The sequence below is a fragment of the Ahaetulla prasina genome, chromosome 3, assembly GCF_028640845.1.
Source record: "Ahaetulla prasina isolate Xishuangbanna chromosome 3, ASM2864084v1, whole genome shotgun sequence".
Taxonomy (NCBI): domain Eukaryota; kingdom Metazoa; phylum Chordata; class Lepidosauria; order Squamata; family Colubridae; genus Ahaetulla; species Ahaetulla prasina.
In genome coordinates this window covers 182516430-182534389 of record NC_080541.1, presented here as the reverse complement: position 1 = coordinate 182534389, position 17960 = coordinate 182516430, and the positions used below count along the sequence as shown (strand labels likewise).

The 17960-nt window shown below is 36.5% G+C and overlaps 1 protein-coding gene across 1 annotated transcript in view; it reads right to left on the bottom strand.

Moving 5' to 3' along the window:
• Positions 1–17960, bottom strand: part of ITPR3 (inositol 1,4,5-trisphosphate receptor type 3) — a 144444-nt gene that overhangs the window by 19348 nt on the left and 107136 nt on the right. The window contains exons 34-49 of the mRNA XM_058176682.1: positions 17762–17910; positions 17176–17284; positions 16701–16791; positions 14677–14846; positions 13258–13432; positions 12389–12576; positions 11599–11799; positions 11285–11395; positions 10091–10186; positions 8065–8166; positions 7158–7244; positions 4720–4830; positions 3011–3203; positions 1684–1809; positions 1001–1173; positions 126–290 (exon numbers count right to left, since the gene is read on the bottom strand). Of these exons, the coding sequence (XP_058032665.1) occupies positions 126–290; positions 1001–1173; positions 1684–1809; positions 3011–3203; positions 4720–4830; positions 7158–7244; positions 8065–8166; positions 10091–10186; positions 11285–11395; positions 11599–11799; positions 12389–12576; positions 13258–13432; positions 14677–14846; positions 16701–16791; positions 17176–17284; positions 17762–17910 (2247 nt within the window). The remainder of the gene's footprint in view (positions 1–125; positions 291–1000; positions 1174–1683; positions 1810–3010; positions 3204–4719; positions 4831–7157; positions 7245–8064; positions 8167–10090; positions 10187–11284; positions 11396–11598; positions 11800–12388; positions 12577–13257; positions 13433–14676; positions 14847–16700; positions 16792–17175; positions 17285–17761; positions 17911–17960) is intronic.

Sequence of the window (17960 nt, the reverse complement as noted above, 5' to 3'; positions counted from 1 at the left end):
TATTTCTTCTTAGGCAACTTATAAAATTGCCGACACCCACAAAAGTAGTCAAAATGCCAAGTAAGAAAAAGCAAGAGGAACAAAATCATATTTTTTCATTAATGACTATGATAAGATTATTGTACCAAGATGCTGTAGAAAAGTTCGTGTACAAAAAGTCCCAAGACGCTGGTCAAGATATAGGCGACATGATAAAGAAATTCCATGTCCATGATCATGGCTTTATATCCTCGGATGAATGTCCCACGATTGCCAACAAAGCTTACTACAAACACGATCTTATTTGTCAGCTGCAAACCAATCACAAGATAGATATAGTTGAGGGCAAATATGTTAATATGATGCTGCACTATTTGACGTTTGTTTTTAATTAACTCTAATATAAATCTACTTGTATTTTTAATCTTTCTCATTTGTCCACAAAGAAATATCTTAATTCTATGGTTAATTCCTGACACTGGTAAGGTAGTTCATGACTTAACAACAGTTTGTTTAGTGACTATTCAAAGTTACAACAGCACTGAAAAAAGTGACCATTGTGACCATTTTTCACACTCTACAACTCTTGTAGCATCTCCATGGTCATGTGATCAAAATTTGGATGCTTGGCAACTGGTTCATATTTATGACGGTTGCTGTATCCCAGGGTCATCTAACTGCCTTTTGTGACCTTCTGACAAGTCAGATCAATGAGAAAACCAGAGTCACTTAACAACTGCAATCATTCCTTTAATGGATGTGGTAAGCAAGGTCATAAAATGGGCCAAAACTCTCTTAGAAAACTGTCTCCCTTACCAAAAAAAATATAGGGCTCAATTATGGTCATAAGTCAAGGACTACCAGTATCTTTATCTCCTATCTTTATCTCCTATCTATCTCCTTCTAGATAGACATCATAACATGTCTATCTAGAAATACATCCTACTGAGTTCAAGAGAACTTCTGGACATCAATAAGCATCCTAACCTATGCCTGATCTCTGAGTAACTAATTGACTTACATTGAGAGCTCCCAGTATGTTCAGAGTGAGGCCAATGCCTAGATGATAGATGCATCGCAAAATCAGTGCCACAAGGAGTGGTCGGAGGCCATAGCGCTGAGTAAACAGAGCCATGATGGAAAAGCAGATTAAAAACCAGGAAAGCAAGGGAATCAATGGGGAATCCAGCAACCCTAGAAAATTAAGAGACAAACTCAAATATTTATAGTATTTATTAATAACATAGCACTCATATAGCTGAAAATAACAGTACATGGTGGCTATTCCTGATCATTATCAGTCAGAGAAGTCAGCCAGTTATCAAGCACCCAATGCAAAAAGTGGCTTGAGCAGAACTGTGCAGGTAAACTGCACCTGCACGACTAGCAATCCTGACAGGCAGCAAAGATATCAATGTCTTACTGTATAGCTCTAATCACGTACAACGGCATCACTGAATTGTATTAAATAGAAGCAGCTCTTACTAGGAGCAGGCTAACCAATGACATGTTAATTTTGCAGAAAGGGTACTTCTGAAGAATTGTATTCCTGCAATGTTCAGGGGGAGATGCATAATGGTTGTCAAAAGAAAGACTACATTAAAATTGGTATAAGAGGATACTAGTGTTCAGGGTCTCTACAAAGGAATCTGTGAATGGCAAGAGTAGAGGTAAACAAAAAGTCAAGCAAGCGTGAATACCTACCCATTGAGGAGGCCTCAACATAAGGGTAGAAAAAAGCAATGATGATGTTTATGAAGACAGCCAGATTGAAGGAAATACTTCCCCAAAGCGTCATTCTGCGAGAGAACCAGTACATCAATCTATTGCCTATGGAAACAGAGGCAAAGCTAAGTAAATCTCATGCATCTAAGTAGCAGCACAAGCTTCCCCAGAGTTCTAGCAATCTTATTGCAAATATTCACCAGGCCAGGGATCAATATACTTGTTTCCTCAACTCAATTGCAAACAGCATCAATTGCCTGAAAGTGGGACACAATTTCCAAATGCTGTCATATGTGAGTTTATCAAAACACAGCGTAATGCAGCAAACGCAGCTGAACAAGCATTATGTCTTCATTTTATTTCTGCTGCCTTTATCATCTGTGGAACACTGCATTCATATATCAATGCTTAAAGGGACACACAATCAACCAGAGCAGGCAGCACCAAATTACAAAACCTGATGATGCCATACCGTTGTTGCAGGGTTGGAAAGGGCTGCTAGCACTGACTAAGCTTTTAAAAGAAAATCGGCATAATTTAATTAGATTTTCTAGTATTAGTGAGCTGGCTACCCAGCCTTTCCCTCATATTCATGGAACGTCTTATTTTGGAAACATTCCCAGGCTATTAGTTCTACTTTCGTTGTTTCAAGGCCAGCAAACATATTAGAGAAAGCTGAATAAGCAGCAGGGAGACAATTCAGAATTAGCAATAAATATGGAAGGAAACGATTGTATGCCAGGATTGTGATATAGAAGTTGTTGTTGTTTTTTCATCAAAATGAAAAGAAGGTCACAATGTTAGGCTGCACGCTCCCCTTTGGGGATCTGAATGCAACATAATGAGGCACATACTAAATGGGCAGGGCTTGCACTGCCAATAATGCACACTGCTGTTGTCAATCTGCCCTCATGGATACCAATGCAGAGGCTGCTGGATGGTGGCACATCTTAATGCCAAGGTAGTTGACTCTGCCATCTCTCTTCAGAAAGCAACTTACCAAGTTAGTCAGAAAATTCCCACCCAAAGTCTAAATTGTTTTCCAAATTTTCCCTAAACCTATCAAAAACCAGCCAATGGGAAGCTGCCGATTTCTCAGCAATTGTAACCTGTGATGGACTGTATGAAATGAATTTTATTTGTTTGAATTGGGGCACAGTACACAAGACTTCAACACTTCGGTCAGGAAAAGAGCGGTTTCAGTGGTATTTCTACTTGACAGATGCCGCATAATGCTGCAGGAACTAAGCCAACATGTAGTTTGGTGCTCTGAAGGAGGCATCTCATTGCCTTTTTCCAGACTTACTGCGCAGTTTCCTCTGCCATTCCATTTCATTGTGGAGAAAGGATGACTGCTCAAAAAAATCACTGACTTTGCTGCCCTGCTCATCCTGCTCTGTAGTGGTAAACAGACGGTTTTTTGTCTCTTTGGTCAGGAACTGGCAGATGCTAGGCACTGGAAAGATAATCTGTTCCATACTTCGATCCAAGCGTACAATCTAGAGAAAAACAGAGTTTTAAGTTATATTTCTCCTGCAATTCTTAGACTTAACATTTTTGCAAATGACCTACATTTCTAACCGAAGTCCATTCTGATGGCTCAGTATGTGTGCATGCATATGTGTATGTGTGTGTGCATGTATGTGCCGATGCTCACTATTATATTGCAGTATCTGCTGCTAGCCACTTTGGCAATATTATCCTACGCTCTGTATTAGTACAAAACCTTAGGGACATAGTATTCCAGCTTAAATTCTGTCAGATAAACAGATGAACTCATTTGTTTAGCATTATGTTATCATTCAACATTAAAGATCTAAGTTAACATCTCAAGATGCATCTTGTGTCTTGAGTTTTTGAATAACTTCCTACAGTCGGTTATGGGCTGGATGAGGGATAATAAAAAAATTGGTGGCGCAGTGAAACAGGCCATAATTCTAAAGTAGTTGTAGACCTGCCTATTGTGAATGCAATTACATTCTCCCACAAAAAGTACTTGGAAATTCTTCTCAACTGAATCTCTTTCTGATTTTTCAGACTGAGTTTTTCAGGCAGAAGTCCCCTTTATCATATTTGGCTGATATGTCAACTGTATCCTTTTCTGAAAGCTACTGAATTATCTTAAAACTGTAGTTTCCATGCTGATAACTTCACTACTGTAATGTACCTTTTGTGGGGCTGCCTTTCAGAAACTTAAGTCAATGAATGCAAAACTCAAAAGCCAGACTGCTCTTGGGAGATGACCAAATGAAATAGACCATTTACACATATTCTTAAAATACTGCATTGTCAATTCTTTTCCAGGCAAAATACAAAATGCTGGACATTATGTTTAAAGCCATTGACAACTTAAGTTCAGCCCTTTTAAGATAATTCCTTTTTCTATATTAATCCTTCACATTAATATAATCAAAAAAAGTTTGCCTTAGTTCAACTGGTACAACTTTTTCTACTGGCGCCTCAGCCCTTTGAACATACTCCCTGAAGATATTCTGAGATAAGTAGAAGGGGTATATGGGGTTTCAGAGAAAATAACTGAGCAGAAAGAAGTGAGGACTTTATAAGCAGTGAAAAGATAAAAGTCCTGCAAAAATGTTAAAGTAATATGACCTTACAAAGGTCGGAATCCATTTCTTCACTTAATGGGGATTTGCAATATTGAAATTAATATCCTGTAACCGGTATGAAAAGATAATATGGTTCTTGGCCACCAACTAATGCAGAATTTAGAATTCCCACATATAAATTCACAACATCTCTGTGAATAGTAGTTCTCTTTAATTCTGTACTACCATTTATATTCTGTGATATTACAAGAGCCAAGCAAATGGTGGACAGAATTGCTACAGACAAGCTGCTTGTTAAACTCCATTGATAGGTTGACCAGCTATATGTTATTAGATAAGGGAAGCTGATATTATATATAATTTCAGTAATCTTAAAAGCAAATCAGGCATCTAGACATTTAAAAAACCGAATTATATATAGAGCAAGTTCGGGAAAAGTCCACTTCACCTCTATCTGGGATGTGTGTTTCTCATAATAAGCTAATGGATCTTCCTCTTCCTCTTGGACAGGAGTTGTCGATTTCAGCATCTGGGTCAGTTGCTTGTTGTGCAAAATAAGCTGCAAGAAAGCAAAGAAATAAATAATTTATATTTATAATTTATATTAACTCAGAAATCAATTTAAAAACCCCAAGGGAATTGTATTCAATTATAATTAACAGTACACTTTCTCAAATTTACTAAAAAAAATGGAAGGCTTTGGGGAAAGATTGTAGAAAAATATAGTTAATAAAGAGCAAACAGAGCTTGTGCTTCCTGTGGGAGACAACTCTTCAATTTGTCACAGTAATTAAAGGCAAAGAATAATAATCTGTAAATTATAAATCATGAATCCCAAAAGAAATGGATTTACAATGAATAGTGATCATGGTCTTGGACCTAAGCTATGTGAACAACAGACTGAACACAAAGTAATTGATTTTCTATCTCTGAAGATAAAGGGTGAGTTAGTTTAATTATAGGGATGTTTCTACATGAAGTCATATCCAAAGAAGCAAGAAAGTGTTGTGCCCTATGAAAGTGATACAAGAATGTAAAAGTATTCAGTAAAGCCATCAATATAGAGTTTTGTAGCTCTTCTGATCTAGTATAACATAGCATCCATATGGAGTCACTAGAATATGACTTCACTCATATTATAAACAAGGGTTTTTCATGAAAGATTGCCCATACTTAAATACTGATGACACTGGAAATATACAGGAAGAATTCATCACAGACGTGCGTGAAATTCCATTGTAGCAAATAATATGGCATTGTTGTAAGAGAAAGAAGCCAAGTTCACGGTTGCTTTCACATAGAGATAGGATCCATTTTTCTTGTTAGAAAGGAAAATTGCCAATACTTAAGAGGCAAGTCAAAGTGAATTATAGGGTCATTGTCAGCCCCACTAATCACTAATAAAGATTGCTCTAAATGATCCAGTTCATGGTTTTCCTTGCTTTACTGCCTACTATAAACTATGGTTGATTCAGAACCAATAAAATTCAACTTTCACCTTAACTAATATCCTTTGACTCCAAGATCCAGGCTTTAGAAGAATTCCAAAATGTTCTATGGAAGGGAGAATTTTATCTAGTGTATTATCTAGTGCAATGTTATACTTCACTATAATAGAAGTAAGAAATGAAGCCTGATTGGACATTTCAAGAAAATTAATGCTTTTAGATCTGAGGCTAAGTTTTCAGAACTACTTTGCTCATCCACTTTCCTCTAACCACTAGAGAGACAAAACCAATTCTCCTCTCACCTCTTCTTTGCCCTAAATTGCAAGTGCAATTTTATTGTATTATGTTATTATTTGCCTCAGCTACTAATTGTAGAATTTATAACCTATTTCATACAGCGTCCTTCCAGTCCTATTCTCATAACTGAGTTAATCCATATCTTTTTTTAAAAAAAAGTAGTCCTCTAACAGATATAACTACATCACATTATATGAAATAGCAAAGCCATAGAAACAAATAATCACAAAAATTTGTCACAAATTGTCATCTTGCTCCATAAATAATGCAATCTTTTCACATCCCTACAGTATACTTGAATAATATCTAAGGTTCACAGTCCTATTTCCTTCCTTCTTATCTATTTTTCCCAAAGTCCCTACCTCTTTTTCCTCAATATACCACTCATTCTGCTGTTGTTATTATTATTACAGGTAATCAAACAATCAGCCAGATGTTTAGAGTGAATTTGATATTTTTATCCAGCTATTGAGTTCTTCCCAAGTAACTAGGATAGATTGATGTTGTTATTTGATGATGCTAAAGGTATCTTATTATTTAAATTTATTGGTTGCCCAATTCTGGTGGAATCTGAGCAGCATACAACTAGAAAGAAATATAAAAACAGCTAAAAACAAAAAATCAGACAAATGGCCCAAACTAAAATTATAAATAATAATTTATAATTATATTATAAAATGAAACCAAACAAGAAAATCAACAAAACAGGGGCCTGAAACAAATAACAAACCTTAAAGCCAGGCCTGACAACAAAGCTAGGTTTTCAAAGTTCTCTGGAACCCAAAGAGAGAGGGGACCATCCTGATCTTTGGGAGAATGTTGTTCCAGAGGGTGGGCATTTTTAATCTCAAAAAATTATCTTTCTGTTTTCTCATAGAAGGGCTGTTTACAAACATTATGATAGTAATAGTTTTGCTCTTCAACATAACATGTTTATGTATGTACTGTAACCATAAGTATCTCAATTAATTGGTGTCTTTGATTCCATCATCACAAATGATGATTGAAACAGATGGTCTTCATCCTCTCCAAATATGGGGGAAGGCCAATGGACTCTGTCACACAGGGATTGACACAATATCCAAATAGTATTTCCTAGGCATCCCCCTTTTTAATGGGAACATTCAAATCATTCATATACCATAGAAGAGATGCCTTCTTCCTCTTCCTCCTGAATCCTTTTCACAGGCTTTAAGAGATGCTGAAGATGCTTATTGTGTCGAGAAAGCTAAAATATAAAGACAAACAACATATGCAAATTAACAATGGTTGTCTCTATTATTATTTTTTAGAGGATTAAAACTTCCTTGAACTGAATCTTAAATTTCCAAAATTACTGCATTACAATGCAATCAACTATGTCAATTCTCTACCTAAAACACAGGCTCAAGTTTTATGGACTGTTCATTTAAACCATGTCCAGTTTAATTGTTAACCTTCCACTGGATTCTAAGTCTGATTTAGGCATGATAATTACAATAGGATAATGACTTTCCGTGGGTATTTCTCATTGTGGGGTGAGTTGTACTTGGAGCTCAAAGAAACAAATAAAAGCCCCACTTATTTTTTTCTTTTTCTTTTCTATGCTGTGACAACTACATCTACCTGAATAAATTACATCCCTGTTCTTTGCAGAATAATTAGGATTATGAGATAAGATTACAAGATAACACAACAGAACATAATCACACAAAATTATCTAAAAAAAACCCTGTCATAGTATGAGTAAAGGAAGGGTTATATATTCAACAATTAGTGATCAATCATTTGGGGAAGCTGAAGGAAAACAAGAACTCCCAAACCCTTTCGTTCTAAAGAAAGTAAATTACAACTTATCTATTGATCGAAATTGAAGCACTAGTCAAATTGCAAATGAAGCTAAAAATTTCCTATGATGGCTTTAATTAAAAATGTAATTAATCTGTCCAGGCCATTCAGTGTAATAAATGTGGAAGAAAGACCCTTTTCTAATATATCATCCCAAAGCACTACAGCACAACAAGAGAGAGAGAGAAATTTATAGTAAGTAATAAATAAATCTATGATACCTGTAAAGCCAAAATATAGATGTTGTGTCCAACTTCCCGAGGAGAAACCTCAGAGTTTTCACATTCCTCTTCTTCAAGGTAAGCTTTCTTAATGACATCGACCTGCAAAATAAGGTACAGAAAATCAAAATTGGGTGCTGAGAGGACCGTACTATAATGACTTCATATAAACAGGATGTAACAATGAATGGTAAAGTTGTCATATAAGCATAGACCTACAATTTACTATGGGATTTGATATTATATGAATTTCAGTTCATTCTAAATAAAAACATTTTTCTCATTTTGAGTCCTTCGGGAGAAGGGCGATCTATAAATTAAATAATTATTATTATTATTATTATTATTATTATTATTATTATTATTATTATTATTATTATTATTATTATTTAAAAATACTAAAATTTTCAGATGAAAGAAATTAGGCCTGATTAGAACTTGCAGAGGTCAATTACCAATTACTTATTGCATCCATATGGTTTTGCTTTCCTTTCTGGAGTTGACAAATTCATATTTTCCAAACTAATCATTTATACCATTATGATCCTTACTGAACATTTCCAAATACTTGGAAGAGCTTAAGATAGCACTATTAATATTTTTTAACTACTGACTAGGGATGTATAAATGAGTCCATATGTGCTCCATGTATTATTTAATCATTAATCTTTTTTTCAGAATTACATCATATTCTATGATTTTGTAAAAATAAAGCAATAACACCCGTACTTTTCTCATAGTAAATGATTATTTTCTAAATATTCAAATTTCATCTACTTCAAAATATGCATAATAGCATGCAATTTTTGAGATGAGAAATGTTTTAAAACAGATATTAGTAGCATAAATTATATAGTCACATAAGTTTCCACAGATCATATATTTTATTTGAAATGTAATCTATGATGGGTTTTTCTAGTATCCCAATTATTTTTAACACCCTTATTTTTGAATTCGCTGAAACAGTACCATAAGTTCACTATGGTTGATAAATTTCTTAGATTTTCAGTTGAATTTGTCAACAAAAAAAAGGCTGATATGATTTAAACAGTTCTCAATGAGATTGTATCACAATGAAGGTTGATATTGAAACACAACTATGAAGATTTACTTCAGTCTGGTATAATAAATATCTCCAAGAATAAAAAAGGGCCCCCATTCCAATTTTTAGATGCCATCTTTAACCAAACAATTAATAGCAACTATGCAGCTCTAACGAGTCAAAAATTTCTATGGAGATTCTCAGTCATCCAGATCATGGTTGCCTCAAAGGTGCTTTTTTTAGGAGGCAACTGGACTTTCTGGTTTTTCTTTGAAGATGTTTCGCTTCTCATCCAAGAAGCTTCTTCACCTCTGACTGGATGGTGGGGAATGGAAAGATTTATACTCCTTTTTTCATTGAGAAGTTGGAGCAGTGCTTTCTGCAGGGCGTTTTCTGCCCTATGTCCTTTTACTGTTGAACACAGGTGCAGACTCTTAAGGATGAATCTGTGTTGTCTGTATCTCAAACTGAAGCGCAAATGGTTCCTGCAGTCTGCAATTTTGCTGGAAATCCATTCATACTCCCGCACCATTCAAAGGGTACTCATCCCAAAATGTAGAGCTAAGTGTCTATGGAGATTCTCAGTGATCCAGGTTATGATTGTCCCAAAGGTGCTTTTTCAAGAGACAACTGGGCTTTCTGGTTTTTCTTTGAAGAAAAAGGAGGAGTATAAATCCTTTCATTCCCCACTTTCCAGTCAGAGCTAAAGAAGCTTCTTGGATGAGAAGTGAAACGTCTTCAAAGAAAAACCAGAAAATCTAATTACCTCTTGAAAAAGCACCTTTGGGAAAAGTCAAAAAATTGTTAACAATATTGTACACAAAAGAAATATGAAATTCTGCTAAGGAATTATATTCCTGTTGATTTTTTTAACATTCTCAATGTTTTCTCAAGTCTTCAGTGAATTCCAGTGAATTTTAAAAAAATAGCAAAATTGCAAAAACCGTGAATACCAACATTCCTAAACCCCCTTATCTTCCTTACCAATTCCTGGGGACGGAGGCTGATGAGAATCCGCTCAGCATTCTCACTATCGTGCCTGCTCTCCATCAGGGCTAGCAAAAGTTTGGAGGCATTATCCTGATAAAAAGACAGCAGGCATGTATTGAAAGCACATGGATACTGAAATAATCCATCGTAACCTATTCAGTTAAAAAATAAACCGTCCTTCTTTCATTAACGTACTTTGTAGTACAAATTCTGAATCAGCACATGAAGGTCAAGTCTAGACAAAAATCCTGAAATAGCCTTTACATAAATGCCATACTTCAATGACAGATCATGTACTATACAGGTAATCCTCGACTTACGACCACAACTGAGCCCCAAATTTCCATTGCCAAGCAAAACAGTTGCTAAGTGAGTTTTGCCCCATTTTACAACCTTTCTTGCCACAGTTGTTAAATGAACCGTTGCAGTTTTGAGGTTAGTAACATGGTTGTTAAGTGTATCTGGCTTTCCTATTGACTTTGCTTATCAGAAGGTCACCAAAGGTGATCACATGACCCCGGGACACTGCAGCCATCATAAATAGAGGCCAGTTACCAAGCGCCCGAAATTTTGATCACATGACCATGGGGGTGCTCTAACAGTCATGTGAAAAATGGTCATAAGCTCACTTTTTTCAGTGCCATTGTTACTTTGAATGATCAGTAAACAAATAGTTGTTAAGTCAAGGATTACTTGTAAGTGGTCCTTGGTTAAATGCATAAGCTCTCCTGTTAAAAAGGAGTATCAGGGCTGAACCTTATTACCAATTTAAGGAAATAATTCTGCATTAGACAGAAGAATGGTCTTATATGTTCACATTATTTTATCACCTCTTCACACTCATAGCCTGCTTCTAATTTATATTCGGATAAAAGGGTAAAACCCTATGACTATCATTAAGTGTTGTACCTTATGATTCTTGATGAACGTATCTTTTCTTTTATGTACACTGAGAGCATATGCACCAAGACAAATTCCTTGTGTGTCCAATCACACTTGGCCAATAAAATTCTATTCTATTCTATTCTAAATATGTACGGTAAATAAAAAGCAAAATAAGCATCTCCATACTTGGTATAAAAAGCTAGTTCTATCTAATCCCACGATCACAGAATATATAGATGTATTCCTTGCTATGCCCTTCATCCTTCCCCATCCCATAAATGTATTTCTTGTTACTCCATTTACCTTCAGCTGAAGAACCAGATCCATTCTATATTTGCAGAGCGGACTGATGTCATTGAGGATCAGGGCTGTGATTATATCGATGCCATTGGACTCATGGGTCACAATGCAGCTCTGTGGATTAATATATGGAGTTATCCAAATGGCTTGCAACTCATTACTGCCTCAAAATCCCCATTCCAGATGGTCAGAAATTACTGAAAACACTAATGTCTTGTTCAGCATCTTGAGCAAGAAATCAAAGCCAGTTCTTCCTGGACAATTAATTTCTTTCATTAAGAATCAATGTATTTTATCCACAAGTAGGATCACAGTACCTGGTTCTCATGGCAGGGTCCTTGGCAATATTCTGTCAGTGTCTCCAAAGTCTGGGTAATGAGGGCAACATTGTACTCATTGATATAGAGCCCTAGTAAACCCAGCCGTCCGGTAGTGCTACCGCACATAATATCCAGAAACTGCAGTGTTTCACACACCAAATTATAGTTGGTCTTATTATTCTGGCAGCGGAGAAAGTTCTGTAAGATATAGAGTAAAATGTTAACAGGCAAATGTTTATGGAGATTCTCACTCATCCAGGTCATGGTTATCCCAAAGGTGCTTTTTCAAGAGGCAACTGGACTTTCTTTGTTTTTCTTTGAAGCTCTTTCGCTTCTTAGCCAAGAAGCTTCTTCGGTTCTGACTGAATGGTGGGGAATGGAAGGATTTATATTCCTTGCAGTTATCTGGTCATTAGCATTCTTTCTGAGAGTTGTTGAGGCCACGTGGAGGTTTATCTGTACCCTCAGGGTCACCTAAATAGTGCAAGGGGTGTGGAACCATTTTGGGACTACTGAAAGAACTGTGTTGTAAATAGCCATTTTTGCAATGGGAAGAGATAGAAGATCTCTAGGCGGAGGGAGCCTAGAGCGATAGATACACTGCGATTTTGAACTAGTGACAGAGTTGCCAGTCCTAATTAGGGTCATTAAGTGAGGACTACCTATACATTACTTACTGCTCCAACTAAACAACTGGTAATTAGACACTCCTGCTGACGTTATCAAATCACTGGGGTTACCAGAAGTTAACCTAACCATGGCACCCTATTCTCTGCAGAACACCTACCTGGAGATCCCGGTTGTGGTTTTCACACAGCAGCTGCAGGAAGCGAAGAATTGGCTCCATGATCAAGACTGACATACTCATTTCGTTATTCTGATTTCTGTCTCTTGCATCATGGGCTGAATGGAAGCCTACACCCATTGCATAACGGGATGATGGTGCATTAGGCAACATAAAAGTTGTTACTCGTCCTGCAAACAAGAATTCTGATCATTTGCCAGCATGCAGGCTGCTATATTTATCTAAAAACACTAAACCAAGATATATTCTGCCCAACTTTTTAAAGGAAGCCCTATCAGCATGCATGCCTGTTTACTCTTCTTCCTATAAGAAAGCAGGCCTCTTTAAATTGTGTCAAAGACAAACAAAACATTCCTCTGACACTTCACTAAACAAACCTCTTTAAACTATCTAATGCAGAGATACAAGACACATTATTCATTATCCAAAGCCTAATAGGCACTGGGAAATTGAACTCGGAAAGTGTTTCAGGCTGACAATAATTATACCAGCGGTCATCCACACACACAATAATTAGATGTTATTGTCAGCCTATACCGCTAAAGCAGTTTCTCAAGCAAAGCTGTGATTTGGTTTTCAGGAACTAAAGATGCTAAACTAGCAATGTCCAAGTACACATTACATTTTCTGAATACCTAAAAGAAAAACACTACCAATAAAAAAATGGAAAAGAGAATGTTAATAAAATTCAGGGCAGATATTACTTAAGAAATTGTTGTTGCTCTCCAATTTTGAAATCCAAGCATTAATTGTTATGGGGCTAAGAAATGCTCAGCGATAGTTACGGATTCAGACAGACTTAAGAGTTCCTGAGCCAGACTGTCAGATCAAACACTCCACTTCTCACATACCTTTGCTGTTATGATCAGGAGAATCCTTGTCTTCTCTAGGCTTGTTGCCAATATCACTCATATTCACTGTCACGGTGGACTTAACTTCTTGTTGTGCCTTCTTCATCCGGTCATGAACAACTTTAAAGAACTTTTCTGACTTCTTATCACTGGTCATCAAGTTATAGAATGATTTCTTCAGAGAAAGGCAAAAGAGCAAAAACGGGTGCAATGATTATATTTTCCCAAATGGGTATATCCAAATGTGCTGATCTCACAATTTAAAACATTAAAACAAGAGGGCACTTGATAATTCTCCACATTTTCTCAGATCATCACCAAGTGGGCCCATAGATATTAAGCTCCACATTGATGTCACCATCAAAAGGTAAAGGTTCCCCTCGCACATATGTGCTAGTCCTTCCCGACTCTAGGGGGCGGTGCTCATCTCCGTTTCAAAGCCAAAGAGCCAGCACTGTCCGAAGATATCTCCGTGGTCATGGACTGCAGGAGCCAAAGGCACCCAGAACGCTGTTACCTTCCCACCAAAGGTGGTCCCTATTTTTCTACTTGCATTTTTTACGTGTTTTCAAACTGCTAGGTTGGCAGAAGCTGGAACAAGTAACGGGAGCTCACCCCGTTATGCAGCACTTGGGATTCGAACCGTTGAACTGCCGACATTTCGATCGACAAACACAACATCTTAGCCACTGAGCCACAAACCCAATGAAAGCATGGTTCACCCAAGCATGTCCACTCTATTTTACCTAAGATCTCTGCCACAGAGATTACATTTGTAAGGCAACATCCTAGTGCTGGCATATTATCAACCAGGAAGTAAATACAGTACACTGATTCATACTCAGGGTATAGATACGCAGGTCACATTTCATATTATGATGAATTGTCTCTTTGAATAGCAACAGAACATGTATTCCTCCTGGTACTACAATCATGTTGAATTAATACTTGGCGGTCTAGTGCTCACTGTAAAATTTAGCGTATAAATAATATTATGTCTCATCACCATATTTCCTCAGAAAATGCTGGTTTCAAATCTTAGAGGTATGGCAATTCATTATGGAATAGGAAAAGTACTTTATTATCCCTTAAATACATGTATATGTTTATAATAGAACATTATAAACATCTATTATGTTTATAATAGAACCAATAGATATAATCAGCTAGATATTTTCCAAAATAAAGGAGAATGAAATAGAAAATGATGAATTTGTCCAAGCAAGCCCTAAAGAAGCCAGCAGAGGGAGCACATGTTATTTGGGAAAATGAATTATGCAGTTACATTTTTGACGGATGCAATAAAAAACATTTGATTAAATGTTGGATGAGATGCTGTATCCCACACTTAGGGAATGGCATTAGAAGTTATTCTGAATTTGCAATGCACCTGAACCATAATGAAAACAAATGCAATACCTGTATCTCTGTGTTGCCACCATCAAGCAGTCGAATAGCCAAGCGAATGCTCTCCTGAAAAATCTTCTCATTTTTGGTGTTCATGATAAGGTCAGACACCAGCTTGGTAGCCCCTTCTCTGTCCAGTCGGCACTGAACGGCAGCAATGACTGACCAGTCCTGGTCTTGTCCTGTATGCAAATAAACATTATGGAGAAGGAGGCCATTCAACAAGTTTAAAATATATAGCCAAATTAGCAAGGGGAGAAAAGCTGATGTACTGGGTAATGTATCTCCTTGGATATGTAAATATTATGTTTCATTTGTCTCAGGCAGTATACATAACCATTTAAGCAAAAAAAAAAAAAAAGCAAAATACTATTATTAGATATTACATCCCATCTTTATTTACACACATCAAGGTATTTTCTTCACAATAATAACCCGGAAAGGTGAATTGGACTGACAGTGTCTGACCCAAAATCACCCAGTTAGCTTCTGGGCCTAAGGGAGCACTAGAATACATCATCTTCTGGTTTCTGGGCCTAAGGGAACACTAGAACTCAATCTTCCGATTTCTAGTCCAACACCTAAACTAAACTGGCCCTCAGTTAAACTGTATTAGGAGTACATTATTGGCCACCTAAATAGTAACCTAAAAACAATTTGCATTCATAAAGATTATTTGCAATAATTGTCCCTTTAGCTTTCAGTCTGTCCTCTGTGTGACCACAAATAGCTCCCTGAGTAAACTTGCAATGGGGGAAACCCTTATGCAGCCCTTGGTATCTCAGCATTATAACATATGTTTTGCACACAAAAGACTCCAAATATAATCTTTAACATTCAGTGCAAACATGAGATAGAAGGATCAATAATCAGAATAAACAGAATGCAATATATCAGTGATTAAGGTGTGCTTAGGACCAGGGATATTTATTACTTTATTAAGTTTATATGCCACCCATCTCACTGTTGAGCAACTCTGGATATCTAGATTTATCTCCGTCCTCAGTTATGGAAGCTTACTGAGTGACTTTAGGTTAATTACTATCTCTCAGATCAAGTTACCATACAGGGTTTTTCTAATACAGAAAATCTGTGGGAGAAAATGCTATGTACACCAGCTTGACCTCCCGAAGGAAAGATAGGATATAAATCTGGTTAATAAACATATGTTTACTTTTAAAAAAACTTGGAAAAATTATTCAGTATCAGCTGCATACAGTTTCTTTTGCCAATTGGCAAAGGAAAGCTCAAGACTTATTGCTTGGAAACATGTGGAAGTGGCCTTCATCCTGCAGTGGATAAACATGGGTAAAATGATAAAGATGATGACAGTTGAGTAGCAAAAAAGCCCCAGTAGTTGAAGATATATGTATAAGGAACGCAAAGAAGAAATGAGAGAAGACACAATTTCAAACATCAATACATTAGAGAGGATCCAGAGATATTTTACTGGAAGAGTACTCAAATCTTCTGCTCGAAATAAAATTCCCTATACCACCAGGTTTGAAATTTTACATCTAGATAGCCTTGAACTACGTCATCTACATTTCGACCTATGCTTAGTTCATAAGATTATTTACCAAAATGTTCTACCTATAAATGAGCATTTTAATTTCAACCATAATAACACAAGGGCTATCAATAGATTTAAACTCAATGTTAATTTGCTCTAATCTTAATTGTAGGAAATATGACTTTTGCAATAGAGTAGTAAACGACTGGAACAATCTACCTGATCCTGTTGTTAATCTCTCTAATCTCCATACCTTTTACCTCAAACTGTCTACCGTGGACCTTTCATGTTTTTAAGAGGTCCCTAAGGGGGCATGCATAAGTGCACCAGCATGCCTACCGTCCCTGTCCCACTGTTCCCAATTATATGTAATCATTCTATTTATCTATATCCTTTTTTTATGCCATTTTTTTCATGTGTCTATGTCTATGTCTATTCTGTTACTTGTTTTCTTGTACTTGTTGAAAAATAAATAAATAAACAAACAAACAAACAAACAATTTAATACTGGTTCATCACTTACCAATACCAGAAGAGTCAACAATTTCACCTTTAGAGCCAGTTTTTTTCGTCTGCAAATAATTAGCCAGAAGCATTTTCCTCAACGTATTGCCCTAGCATTAAAAAAGAACCTTGGTCAATCATATGTTTTTTGCTGAATGTTTTTTCCTAAAGAATTGGATTCTTGGAGATAAATGCATGAAGGACAAGTTAATCAAGTGCATAGAACTTGTTTCTGGAGGCAGTACATGCAGGAAAGCCACTGTCTTCCTCTTAAAAGTGTTGTTGTTTGCTGGATGGTCAGTGTGAAAAGAGGGCATCAGAATGTACAGTATATCCTATAAAGTTTTATATAGACTTATTTATCATAAAGAACTTTGATTAAGAGAAGACTCAAGCATATCCAGAAAACACAATGAAGAATAAGAAATGACAAAAAACATATTTGGCAAATAGACCTCATACCCAGGTAAAAATAAGCATTCTTAACTACTCACCCTGTCTCCATATTTGTTCCTTTTCACCAGCATTTGCTGCAGCGTCCTCAATACTTTGATGCAAAGCTTCTCTTCAGTTGCCATCAGGTCTTTAGTGTGTTGGATTAACCTAGATGATGATTTAAAAAATGAATTCAAACCATAATCCTGCTACACAGAAATACAGTATTCACTCCACCACAGATTAAAAACTAGCTGTGTTAAGAAATAGTCTGGATTCTTTATTTAAATGGGCACATTAATACAATTGTCTCAGCTCTGCCAAGTTCTAAAATCTATTTACACCTCTTCCCAGTATATGCCCTGTACTTTTTCTCTGTTCTTCTGACTCCTGTTTTTCAGGAGATGATTCCTGATTGCCATAAATTATGGCATGACATCTGCTCAATATAAAATTGAAATGGTTATTTGATATAATCTAACTTGCTTGCTGTAACTGGATCAGTAGGAGCATGCAGCTGAAGGCTCCAATTCAATAAATCAACAAATAGGACCTAGTCTCACAAAAATTTTATGAGCCATAATGACACAAGTTGGGAATGTTCCTCAAAGTCTACATTTTTCTATAGCTAGAGAGCCTACTTACTTAGAGAGAAAGCCACCACTTTCACAACGTTGATAGGCCTCGGTCCCTTCCATGAAAAGTAGTTCTGGACAGTGCAGGACATCCACCAGGACTGAGAGTTCAGCTTCAACCAGAGGTTGCAAGCGCTCCTCTAGGGCGTTGATAATGTCCTGTAATGGCATAGCATTTTCAGTGTAGAGCTATTATTTATTTGTTAATT